The sequence below is a fragment of the Doryrhamphus excisus genome, linkage group LG22, assembly GCF_037039965.1.
Source record: "Doryrhamphus excisus strain RoL-2023G ecotype Guam linkage group LG22, RoL_Dexc_Guam_v1.1, whole genome shotgun sequence".
NCBI classification, from domain to species: domain Eukaryota; kingdom Metazoa; phylum Chordata; class Actinopteri; order Syngnathiformes; family Syngnathidae; genus Doryrhamphus; species Doryrhamphus excisus.
The window spans coordinates 3,107,932-3,121,867 of NC_136378.1; the positions used below are offsets into that span (position 1 = coordinate 3,107,932).

General features: G+C 36.1%; 1 protein-coding gene across 3 annotated transcripts in view; it reads left to right on the forward strand.

The window, feature by feature from the left end:
• Positions 1–13,936, forward strand: part of LOC131110288 (ras-GEF domain-containing family member 1C-like) — a 37,954-nt gene that overhangs the window by 14,525 nt on the left and 9,493 nt on the right. For 2 of the 3 annotated variants that reach the window (XM_078788318.1, XM_058063245.2), the window contains exons 2-3: positions 12,362–12,583; positions 13,772–13,894. In XM_078788318.1, the coding sequence (XP_078644444.1) occupies positions 12,362–12,583; positions 13,772–13,894 (345 nt within the window). The remainder of the gene's footprint in view (positions 1–12,361; positions 12,584–13,771; positions 13,895–13,936) is intronic. The other variant, XM_078788319.1, reaches the window with a different exon arrangement.

Consider the following 13,936-nt stretch of genomic DNA (forward strand, 5'->3'; position numbering starts at 1 on the left):
ATCTTTCTTAGATAGTAGTCTTCACTCTTTTGTTTTTGAGTTGTGGGCTCCTATGGAGCAGCTACACACAATAACTCGCATAGAGAACTTTTTAGATCTTCCAGAATCTGCACCCAGCTGTGTTTTCTTTTGATTTGTGCTAACCGCCAAAATGATATTTTAATTTATTCCACTATTTCACGCCCACTTTGCTGTGATTGGTCACATGCCCAAAGTGCTTCCTAACTACAATTCTAATACAGTGGATATAGAGTTCATAATAAATGAATAAAGTCTCTGGAGAGCTAATTGAAAAGTCTTTAGGAGCTAATGGCGTTTTGAGTCCCCTTTTAAGATTTGACGCCGGACTGATTGTCAATCAAACGTTTGTATCTCCGAGCACAAAACTATGATGCGTTCAAAGTTGTATATACTGTACAATACATTATGGTAATGGTTTTATTTCATTTGAACATCCCATAATCAGTTCACAGTTTCACATGTCCAAAAGGGGTAGGAAGAAGCAAAGCTTATTAAAGGTTACCCCTCCATCTGGTACTTTTGCAATCAGTAACTGTTATATTTGTTCACTTCCTGCTTTCGATAATACAGTTAAAGTTTTTTTTTGTTGTTTTGTTTTTTTTAATTTTTGAATTTTTTGGTAATGGTAACAAATGTCATTGTGTGGTCATATCACCTCGTACTTAGGTATGTGAAAAAAGGAAAAACAAAACAAACAAAAAAAACCTTAATATTTTTATTTTTATTTTTATTTTTATTTTTATTTTTATTTTTATTTTTATTTTTATTTTTATTTTTATTTTTATTTTTATTTTTATTTTTATTTTTATTTTTATTTTTATATATATATATATATATTTTTTTTTTTTTTGTCACGTACCGAAGTACGAGGTGATATGACCATACAATGAATATTAAATATACATTAAATATGTTAATAATGTTTTCTGCTAAAAAAAACACCAAAATTTCTTTTTTTAGCAGAAAACACATATTTTTGTAATAATTATATATTTAATAATTTACATTTAATAATTATATATTTATATTTTAAAAAACACCAAAATGTCTTTTTTTTTTAAAGAAAACAACAATAAATTTGATCTATGTATTACAGTTCTATCAGTACACAATGTACACATGTAGAAAACGCTATCTATCTTATGAACGTCTGCATTTCAACGCGTTACCTTGATTCATTTTGCCAGTCAGCCGGTTCACCGGCGTGCATGAGTCATATACGTATACAGGCGTATACAGGTACAGACAAACCTCCACATTACCAGGTACCAGGTGTGCCGTTTATGAGCGTATGAGAGCAGCTTTGCAGACTGTTTGTGGAAGACGAGTTTCAGGGTCCTTTCTGTCTGTCTGTCTGTCTGTCTGGGGCGGACGGGGAGACACGGTAGCTGTTAGTCCGCCTGCACTGACAGCTTTATCGGCGCACACAAGGTTTATGGTGGTGCGCAGTGTACGGCGTGGGGGGGGGGGGGGGGTGGATTCCAATCGTTTGTTCCGCAGGCATGATAGAATTCCTTCACAAGAAATAAAAACGAGTGTAGTCTAGCAAGGAGCCTTTGCAGGGGATTGCTGGATTTTGGGATTAATCATCTGAATTAATCAATCAATATTTGTCTAAAAACCTGTTCCTAATCTTAATATTTCATCCTTTTTTTGCTCTTTTTGCATAAAGCAGAAGCTTTAATGCATGCTTGGGTGGCTTTTTAGTTCAGTAGGTTTTTTGCTATGTTGTAGTACTTTTCTCCATATAGTTTTTGTCAGACAGGAAGTGAAATTTTTGTTACGTAATCTTAAAAGGAAGCAAATATAATGGTGGTAAAAAAATAAAAAAAAATGCCTGGAGTGCATTTTCATCTTCGGTGTCAAGTAAACAGGTCATGTTATAAAAGAGCGGCATTGACGGTGTAGTGGTTCACATTGCTGACGTTTATGCATGTAGCCTGGGATGGATGAAAATGGATGGATAGCTGGACCTTCACGCTGTTTGTGACAATGTCAAAGATCAGCATCTCAGGTCGAGGTTTGAATGTTGAATGAGTCTGTCAAGGGCAAAAGGAAGGAAAGACGCCTCGGACAATGAGGAATTTTAATGGAATAAAGAGAGCGACGTAGGGGTGCCACAGTAGGGAATTCAACAGGCATCTAATTACCTCCCAACAGGAGGCTGGGCTCCATGGAAACACTCCACACGCTAGCAGAAGCCTCTACATGACCACGTGGTTATTGACAGTGTGTCTTTATGGATTTGCCAGGTCAAAGAAGCAATGAAATATGATTAGATCCCGATGGACTCTTCCAGAAAGATCTTAAGTATGCATTTTGCTGCATCAGATGTATGGCCTTGCATGATTGGCTCGTTATGCATTACACTGTACGCTGAACGACATGGATGGATGGATGGATAGACTTCCTTTATTATCATTGCACAATAACACAGCAGTGAAATAATAATAATAATAATAAAAAAATAATAAAAAATAGTAATAATGATGGAGAATAAATATATGACATCAAATATGACCAACAATGTACAGCGTAAACAGTAAATTGCACATAATAACGTAGTATGATTATATAATAATAATAATAATTTATTATTATTGTTGTTGTTATTATTATTGTTGTTATCTTATAATAATAATAATGTATTATTATTATCATTTTCATTAACTATTGAAATAATATAATAATAATAACAACAACAATAAATTATTATTACTATTATTATTATTAAATTATGTAATAATATAATAATAAAAATATTATTATATTATATATTATTATTATTATTATATAATGTATGATGATGATGATTATTATTATATAACAATAATAATGTAGTATTATTATTATTCTCCTTAACTACTGAAATAATATAATAATAGTAAGAACAATAAATTATTCTTACTATTATTATTATCATTATATTATATAATAATATAATAATAAAAATTTATTATTATTATTATTATTATTATCATTTTCCTTAACTACTGAAATAATATAATAATAATATTAACAACAATAACAATAAATTATTCTTACTATTATTATTATTATATAATAATATAATATTTTTTTATTATTATATGATTTATTATTATTATTGTAATATTATATTCTATATTATTATTATTATTATTATATGTATCATCATCATACACTATATACTACTATCATAACAATATAATAATAATGAATCATTATATAATTTATTATTAGTATTATATTATATATTATTATTATATAATGTATGATGATGATGATGATTATTATTATATAAGAATAATAATGTATTATTATTATCATTTTCCTATCTCTAATCCCATTACGTGCAACAGGAGTCAGGATGAGCCCAGACCGTGTATTCTCCCAGCACTAATTAGCGTGCATTGACATCATACATCAGTGGTGACACGGTGCACGGCATCTGCCCACGCTGGTTGTAATGAGGAGATAGATGCACTATCTGCATGAGAGGAGACAGCCATGATGACTCCAGTAGACGTCTGATGATTAGATATGCATCTGTTAACAGTCTCGGCAACATATTGCACAGGTTGGCTGTGTTTGGCAGTTTACACCAGCAGAACCGTGAAGAAAAACACTATTGCGGCATTGAGCACCTGCACTTTTTTTCTACATTTGCATTAATGATGTCTGCTAAGTGTGGAATGTTATGAATATTTAGTGAGAACATCTTATTCCAGTCACAGTGATTGGAGATTGGAACGTTTGGACGCCACTATGTCCACGCTGAATGACAGATTTAGGCCACGCTCAGCTTCATGTGTGTATTTTTTCACACATGAAGTGGTTTTATTTCATTTGAACATGCATCAGATTACAATTGAATGCATCACATAATCAGTTCACAGTTCCACATGTCCAAAAGGAGTAGGAAGAAGCAAAGCTTATTAAATCCTACCCCTCCATGTGGTACTTTTACAATCAGTAACTGTTACATTTGTTCACTTCCTGCTTTCCTAATATAGTTTAAGGTTTTTTTGTATTTTTTTTGGTGATTTTTTAATTTTTTGTCCCGTACCAAAGTACGAGGTGATATGACCATACAAGAACTCACAAAAATATTACAAAAAATGGTCAAATTTTATGAAGCTTTTTAAAAATTTTTTAAATTATTTTCTATTTTTATTTTATTTTTGTCACATAATCAGTTCACAGTTCTACATGTCCAAAAGGAGTAGGAAGAAGCAAAGCTTATTAAATCCTACCCCTCCATCTGGTACTTTTACAATCAGTAACTGTTACATTTGTTCACTTCCTGCTTTCCTAATATAGTTTAAGTTGTTTTTTTTGTTTGTTTAAATTTTAAAATTTTGTAATTTTCAAATTTTTTATTTTTTAAAATTATTTTTACTACTATTTTTATTTTTATTTGTAGTCTACTTTCCTCCCACATTCCAAAAACATGCTATGATAATTGGTAATGGTAATATTTCTATTTTCATCTATTCTAGTGGAATTCTTCCAACTCATTGTAATGGTAATGGTAATGGTTTTATTTCATTTGAACATGCATCAGATTACAATTGAATGCATCCCATAATCAGTTCACAGTTCCACATGTCCAAAAGGAGTAGGAAGAAGCATAGCTTATTAAATCCTACCCCTCAATCTGGTACTTTTACAATCACTAACTGTTACATTTGTTCACTTCCTGCTTTCCCAATATAGTTTAATTTTAATTTTAATTTTAATTTTAATTTTAATTTTAATTTTAATTTTAATTTTAATTTTAATTTTAATTTTAATTTTAATTTTAATTTTAATTTTAATTTTAATTTTAATTTTAATTTTAATTTTAATTTTAATGCACATCATGACTGCTTCAAGACTCTTCATCCTTGTATTTAGCAAACATCAACTGCTTGTATTGTTTCTTGAATTCGCTTTTTTAAGGTGTAAAGCACAAAACATTTTGCGTAGCGTAAACACCCCCCCCCCTTAGAGTCACATGACTTCTCTTTGCGTTGTGTTTGAATGAAAGAAACAGCACCCAGCTTCCATTGTGTTGAATAAGAAGCACAGATGGCTGCAGTGAAAGTGAAGGTGTTACACTTCCATACAAGTCCATACACATGACCCCCCCCCCCCCCCCCCCCCCACACACACACACACAAAAGCATGTGCGAACACAACCGTGTGTCCACACTTGCATAGGAATGAGGATGTCTTGGCAGGGTGTGGAGGAGTCGTCCCAGTGGTCTTTCTACTTGGATGGATGGAGCAGTGGGTGGGGTGTGGGGTGGGGGGTGGACAGGGTGGGTGTCTAACAGGTGCCGTATGTGTCAACACGCTCCGAGTCACATTCATAACAATAAAGGGACTCGGGGATTGGGTGTTCCCTGATCATTCCCCCCGACATGTGTCATACCACATCCACGGGAGGAGAACGGGGCGTGGGGGGGGCGTGGGGCCGAAATGTCTCACTAGTAACTCAATCCAATGTCGGGCTGCTGTGTGGGTGCAAGTGTGCAAGCAAGTGTTTTTTTTTTTTTTTCACGACACAATGAACTCATTTGTTTGGGTGCTTTGCTCCCCCCCCCAAACAGACACACACCACGGCCCACGATGGTGAGCAGGGTGGACATATGGTGGAATTATGTGCCCACATTGAAGTGTGACGTGTTCAAGATATAACCTTTAACCCTTAGATGCACGAGTGACTGGACCCTACACTCTTCCATAAGTGGGGCAAAAATCACTTGTATGATATTTAGTATTATTATTATTATTATTATTATTTAGGTTAATTTATTCCTGACAGCCAAAGTTGATAAGAATCAAAGGTTCCTATTGGATTCCATAGAAAATGCATGCGGGTCATTTTTGACCCACTTATGGAAGGTTGGGGTAGTAAAAATATGAATGACATGATATCAAAAACATGTTTTTTGAGGAATACCTGGAATATGAAATTATAAAATGTTTTCATTAAAAAGATATTTCAAGAAAACAACCTGACCGGGTCATTTTTGACCCACTTATGGAAGGTTGGGGTAGTAACACAAAAACTGAAATTACTTAAAATGTATAAAAGGTAAGTTAAAAATGTGAATGGCATGATATCAAAAACATGTTTTTTGAGGAATACTTGGAATATGAAATTATAAATTTTTTTCATTACAAAGATATTTCAAGAAAACAACCTGACCGGGTCATTTTTGACCCACTTATGGAAGGTTGGGGTAGTAACACAAAAACAAAAATTTCTTAAAATTTATAAAAGGTATGTTAAAAATGATATCAAAAACATGTTTTTTGAGGAATACTTGGAATATCAAATGATTCAAAAAATAATAATTTCAAAGATATTTCAAGAAAACAACCTGACCGGGTCATTTTTGACCCACTTATGCATCTAAGGGTTAAATCAACAACGGGGGCCATGAAAGCCTCCCAATGTGAAACGGCCATCTTGGCTAAAATGAATAGATGGGTATGAATGTGCAGTACAAAATAGCCATACTGGGACTCTGCTGTGTGGCAGCGTTGCTTTCAAAGAACACCGGGGCGATATTGTGTCCTCAGCTGCAACACCCTCGGGCGCACAAAACGGTGTCAGGACCAAAAATACACAAGTCGGACACTCCCAAATTGAGGTGTGTTCCAGGAACGATCACATAGAAGTACAAAAGCAGTATATCTTGGTGTCATATAATATCATATAAGTCCTTTTATAGTATTTGAGTATTATTGATGAGGTGAGACTGAGTCCATATGGAGCATTTCTTCTAGACTTGTATAACAGGAAGTCCTTTATACAGCTGATAAAAAGAAAAGAGGAAGTAGGTGCATGTGGTACTTTGTTGTTTATAGTCAAATATTGTGAAACTGTCACCCCTTTGCAGTAAATGTACTACTGTATTTCCTTATTTTCCTTATTTTGTCTATATGTGCCCTATATGTCCAAAGACAGCTGGGATAGGCTCCAGCACCATGAATGAATGAGTTCTCCTCCTATTTTGTGTGGAAGTGGTAACTTTTTGGCTTCTTATTTTGTCTTTCCCCACCCTCGGACATCTCTGTGTGGAGTTTGCATGTTCTCCCCGTGCATGCGTGGGTTTTCTCCGGGTAATCCGGTTTCCTCCCACATTCCAAAATCATGCTAGGTTAATTAGCGCCTCCAAATTGTCCATAGGTATGAATGTGAGTGTGAATGGTTGTTTGTCTATATGTGCCCTGTGATTGGCTGGCCACCAGTCCAGGGTGTACCCCGCCTCTCGTCCAAAGACAGCTGGGATAGGCTCCGGCACCATGAATTAATGAGTTCTCCTCCTATTTTGTGTGGAAGTGGTAACTTTAGATTTTAACGTTGTACTTCTTTAGACTCAGTAGTCTACTCGCCATGTTTATTGCAGGCACGGGTATTATTGATACAGGGTTACGACCCTGAAGGACGGATCTTCATCTTCATCCCAGATTCCCAAAAAATTCCTAATTATAGATAAAGCATATGTAGCCTTTATATGCTTTATTTAAAAAAAAGACCTCATAGTGATGATAACAAAGCAGCCACTATACTCCATCTACCCCCACTCAGGCTTCACCTTTGACCTTTGAGGTCAAAGGTCAAACTGTGGTTCCATTTGTTCGGACTAAGCCTCTTCTGTCGGCTGCTGCTGGTAACCTCAGTAACGTTTGTCAGAGACCACATTGCTGTCCTTTTAGTGTGTGCGTGTGTCATGCTAGCTCTATGCGGTGGAACAGGTTTCGCCGAAGCATCGGAGCGGTCGGACAGCTTCAGGTTGCTCCTTTACGGCGGCCATTGTTTCATCAACACTGCGACGACACACCTACACACACAGCTACACACACACACAGCTACACACACACACACAGCTACACAGTCAAGGGTGCTGATAAAAGACCGTGTCTCCAGACAACGTTAATCACCATTGAACAAAGCATGCAGCCCCCCCCCCCCCCCGCCCCCGATGGCCATGATAACAGCGTGGCTGAAGTTCCAACGACACATGCACACGCACGTGCACGTGCCTTGAACAATGACTCTCAGTCTAGACCAGGGGTCTCAAACTCAATTTACCTGGGGGCCACTGGAGCTAGGGTCTGGGTGAGGCTGGGCCGCATCAGGTAAAAAAAAAAAAAAAAAATATATATATATATATATATATATATATATATATATATATATAAATTATATTAATAAATATATATAATATAATAGTCTTCAATGCTTCTGCTATACCCTCCACTTTTTCAGTGCTTTGGTTCTTTGCAAAAGCTATGATAAAATATTTAATTATAATAAATTCTAATAAATTATTATAAATTATTATAAATAATTTTTTTATTTATTATTAAATAAATGTTAATTTTTATTTTTTGACACAAAATAAGATGGAAAAATAAAGAAGCAAATAAAAAATAAATGAAACAAATGAACAAATGAATTTTTATTTATTATTAAATTATTAAATAAATGTTTAATGTTAAGTTTTATTTTTCGACACAAAATAAGATGGAAAAATAAATAACCAAATCAAAAAATAAATGAAACAAATGAACAAGTTAATTTTTATTTATTATTAAATTATTAAATAAATGTTTAATTCTAAAAAAAATTTCGACACAAAATAAGATGGAAAAATAAATAAGCAAATCAAAAAACAAATGAAACAAATGAACAAATTAATTTTCATTTATTACTAAATTAATGTTTAATGTTAATTTTTATTTTTCAACACAAAATATGATGGAAAAATAAATAAACAAATCAAAAAACAAATTAACAAATTAATTTTTATTTATTATTAAATTATTAAATAAATGTTTAATGTTAATTTTTATTTTTTGACACAAAATAAGATGGAAAAATAAATAAAATCAAATCAATAAACAAATTAAACAAATTAAACAAATTAAACAAATTAAACAAATTAAACAAATTAAACAAATTAAACAAATTAAATTTGGTAATTGTTTTTAATTCTGTAAAGCACTTTATGTTGCATGTCCTTGCAGGAAAAGTGCTCTACAAATAAAGTTGATTTGATTTGATTTACTGAGAGCCAACATAATAACTCACTACACCGGCTCTGGTGGTTTTCCTCTTCTTGGGGAAATCCCAGTCAGCTTTAAGCCTTAAAATGGGGGTGTCACAGTGACCCGGCGTGTCATATACATACAGTACTCAGACATTGATGACTTACTTGTCCACATTGTGCAGTGCAGCCGCCCTCCCGACCAGACCCGAGTTAGGGTGTGATGACGCAATGATGAATCACATGCATGCAGACGGCTGCTGGCGCTTAGGAGGAAGCAAATGGGGAGAAATAAATAGAAGATTATCTCAAGCGATACAGGAAGTCATTGCACGTACAATGAAGCCGACTCCAAAAAATTAATTTAGTGAGGGTTTGCATGCATGAAATGATTTATAGATCTTGGAGATTGTACAAAAACAGTTTCTGGTCCTTTTGCTTGACCTATTACACAGAACACCTCCTTCCAGTTTCTACAGGCCTGCTGTTTTTTTTCCTCCCTTTCCATTTATCAGGCCACGTCTCCGTGGTAATGCAATGCAAAGGAGGTCGCTGCAAGGACACAGCAGACTTCTCAAATGAATTTAGATCTCGACAATCACATTTTGAGGAAAAAAACAGTGACAAAAGCCGACTGTTTTGATTTATTCTCAACTTTAAACCCCCTAAAAGTTGCCGTATGCATCCTCTATGGCAGGGGTCTCAAACTCACGGCCCCGCGGGACGCTAGTTTGAGGCCCACGCCTTGATATGAAAGTTTAATTTGTTTAATTTGTTTTTTAGCTAGCTAGGAATTCTTCAAAAATAGATTCAGATTGGAGTAATAATCCATACTACAAGAAAAAAAATTTTTTTTTGGTTAGCATCCACCGTGTTTAGCTTGTTTTTTTTTTTTTTGGTTTAAAAAATTTTTTGCCAGAATTTTGTTAATATATGTGGCTTTCTGGAACAGATTCGCTGGATTTAACTTATTTTAAATGTACTCAGTTTGTGTCAGTTTTGGTTAGAGACGAATGAATGATGCTAACCAAGGTTCCGGTGTATAATAAAGATGCTGCATATTTTCTTTCTTAGCTAGCGAGGAATTCTTCAAAGATAGATTCAGATTGTGGTAACAATCCATACTACAAGAAAAAAAATATTTTTTTTGGTTAGCATCCGTCGTGTTTAGCTTGGTTTTTTTTGGTTCCAAAAAATTTCTCCAGAATTTTGCGTACAATTTCCGGCTAATGTTTGTGGCTTTCTTGAACAGATTCACTGGATTTACCTTATTTAAAATATACTCAGTTCATGTCAGTTTCGGTTAGAGACGAATGAATGATGCTAACCAAGGTTCCGGTGTATAATAAAGATACTGCATATTTTCTTTCTTAACTAGTTAGGAATTCTTCAAAGATAGATTCAGATTGTGGTAACAATCCATACTACAAGAAAAAAAATATTTTTTTTGGTTATCATCCACCGTGTTTAGCTTGTTTTTTTTTTTTGGTTTCAATTTTTTTTTGCCAGAATTTTGCGTACAATTTCTGGGTAATATTTGTGGCTTTCTAGAACAGATTCACTGCATTTACCTGATTTAAAATTTACTCAGTTTGTGTCAGTTTTGGTTAGAGACAAATGAATGATGCTAACCAAGGTTCTGGTGTATAATAAAGATGCTGCATATTTTTTTTCTTAGCTAGCTAGGAATTGTTCAAAGACAGATTTAAATTGTGGTAACAATCCATACTACAAGAAAAAAAATTTTTTTTTGGTTAGCATCCGCCGTGTTTAGCTTGTTTTTTTTTGGTTCCAAAAAATTTCTCCAGAATTTTGCGTACAATTTCCGGCTAATGTTTGTGGCTTTCTTGAACAGATTCACTGGATTTACCTTATTTAAAATATACTCAGTTCATGTCAGTTTCGGTTAGAGACGAATGAATGATGCTAACCAAGGTTCCGGTGTATAATAAAGATGCTGCATATTTTCTTTCTTAACTAGTTAGGAATTCTTCAAAGATAGATTCAGATTGTGGTAACAATCCATACTACAAGAAAAAAAATATTTTTTTTGGTTATCATCCACCGTGTTTAGCTTGTTTTTTTTTTTTGGTTTCAATTTTTTTTTGCCAGAATTTTGCGTACAATTTCTGGGTAGTATTTGTGGCTTTCTAGAACAGATTCACTGCATTTACCTGATTTTAAATGTACTCAGTTTGTGTCAGTTTTGGTTAGAGACAAATGAATGATGCTAACCAAGGTTCTGGTGTATAATAAAGATGCTGCATATTTTTTTTCTTAGCTAGCTAGGAATTGTTCAAAGACAGATTTAAATTGTGGTAACAATCCATACTACAAGAAAAAAAAATTTTTTTTGGTTAGCATCCGCCGTGTTTAGCTTGTTTTTTTTTGGTTTAAAAATATTTCTCCAGAATTTTGCGTACAATTTCCGGTTAATGTTTGTGGCTTTCTTGAACAGATTCACTGGATTTACTTTATTTTAAATGCACTCAGTTCATGTCAGTTTCAGTTAGAGACGAATGAATGATGCTAACCAAGGTTCCGGTGTATAATAAAGATGCTGCATATTTTCTTTCTTGTCACTGTCCATAATAGAATCAGACAAATACTGCGATATACAATATGATATTTAAAAGTCATAAAAAAAATCCAGTCCGATATAATTGTTCCTCATACTTCATACTTCCACTTCCTCATATTTATTTAAAATGTATTGTAGTTAAATGTGACATGTAGAGGACATGACTTCTGCTTTGTGGTCTATTTTTGTTGAGTTTTTTTGCGCATGCATGCATTCATTCAAGCCCCTCCCTTCTGGCTGACAGACAGCAGGAATAACATGCATTGTCAACATCTGAAATAACTTCCGACATGTTGCTCAAGAGCTCTCTTTCAGCTTGTTTGTGTTGTTTTTTTTTTTACCTTGAGAAACATAATACCATCTGTTTGTGTTATTGTGTATCCGTGTATAGTTCTACCCTTACAAGGCAGTTCAGTGAGTACTCAGATGCGGTGTTGAATATTTAAAGAGTGTAACCCCAACACATACAGTGAAAGATATACTGTAATACGGGGCGGAAATGGAGGCCACACACTCGGTTTTACGGCTGGTTTCCTTGGTGACTGAGTGACCCACATTTTCATCAGGGTCTCTGTCTTGTGGGACTCGGCACAGCTGTTGAGGGGGCGTCTTTTCTCCCCCCCCCCCGAATGATGACATAGTGGATGAATAGAACCGAAAGAACATAAGCTAAAAGCATTCACTACACGTACTTGATCTTTTTTTTGACTTTTTATGTGTTCAATTCCAGCCAGGAATGCCCCAGACTGTGTGCTCAGGCGCCATGTTCACCACTCCCAGTGGCTTCAGCCCCCATCTGGCCTGCGCTGAGCCTGGGGAGGAGGAGGAGGAGGAGTCCACGCAGGAGCGCCAGGGGCCCGCGGCTTGCCTGGCTGATGGGCCCGCCATCACCTCTGCCTCACTGGAAACCCTCATCCAGAATCTGGTGCCTACTGCAGACTACTACCCCGAGGTAAGGGGCATAAGGGGGAAATAAAGTTACCACTTCCACACAAAATAGGAGGAGAACTCATTAATTCATTCATTTTCTACCGCTTATCCTCACGAGGGTCGTGCTGGAGCCTATCCCAGCTGTCTTCAGGCGAGAGGCGGGGTACACCCTGGACTGATGGCCAGCCAATCACAGGGCACATATAGACAAACAACCATTCACACTCACATTCATACCTATGGACAATTTGGAGTCGCTAATTAACCTAGCATGTTTTTGGAATGTGGGAGGAAACCGGAGTACCCGGAGAAAACCCATGCATACATGAGGAGAACATGCAAACTCCACACAGAGATGGCCGAGGGTGGGGAAACACAAAATATGAAGCCAAAAAGTTACCACTTCCACACAAAATGGGAGGAGAACTCATTCATTAATTCATTCATTTTTTACCGCTTATCCTCACAAGGGTCGCGGTGGGTGCTGGAGCCTATCCCAGCTGCTATTTCTCTCACATTCCAAAAACATGCTAGGTTAATTAGTGACTCCAAATTGTCCATAGGTATGAATGTGAGTGTGAATGGTTGTTTGTCTATATGTGCCCTGTGATTGGCTGGCTGGCCACCAGTCCAGGGTGTACCCCGCCTCACGCCCGAAGACAGCTGGGATAGGCTCCAGCACCCCCCACAACCCCCACGGTAGAAAATGAATGAATGAATGAGTTCTCCTCCTATTTTGTGTGGAAGTGGTAACTTTTTGGCTTCTTATTTTGTCTTTTCCCTCCCCTCGGCCATCTCTGTGTGGAGTTTCCATGTTCTCCCCGTGCATGCGTGGGTTTTCTCCGGGTATTCCGGTTTCCTCCCACATTCCAAAAACATGCTAGGTTAATTAGCGACTCCAAATTGTCCATAGGTATGAATGTGAGTGTGAATGGTTGTTTGTCTATATGTGCCCTGTGATTGGCTGGCTGGCCACCAGTCCAGGGTGTACCCCGCCTCTTGCCTGAAGACAGCTGGGATAGGCTCCAGCATCCACCGCGACCCTCGTGAGGAAAAAGCGGTAGAAAATGAATGAATGAATAATAAATAAACATTCCTTATGTATCTAAGACAATAAATACCCAAACCAAATGGAGTTTAAACCCCTGCCAAAGGTCTCGTAGTGCTCCTGTTGACATGATGGCAATTGTCTCCTCGTGTCCTTTACCAGAAAGCCTATGTGTTTACGTTCTTGCTGAGCGCCCGTCTGTTCATCCCTCCTCCGGAGCTGCTGGCCCGAGTGTGTGAGCAGTGCATCAAGCAGCAGCAGCTGGACCAGAGCCCACTGGATACGGTCAGCACTGCACCACACTCTTAAAAAAAAAAAAAAAAACAC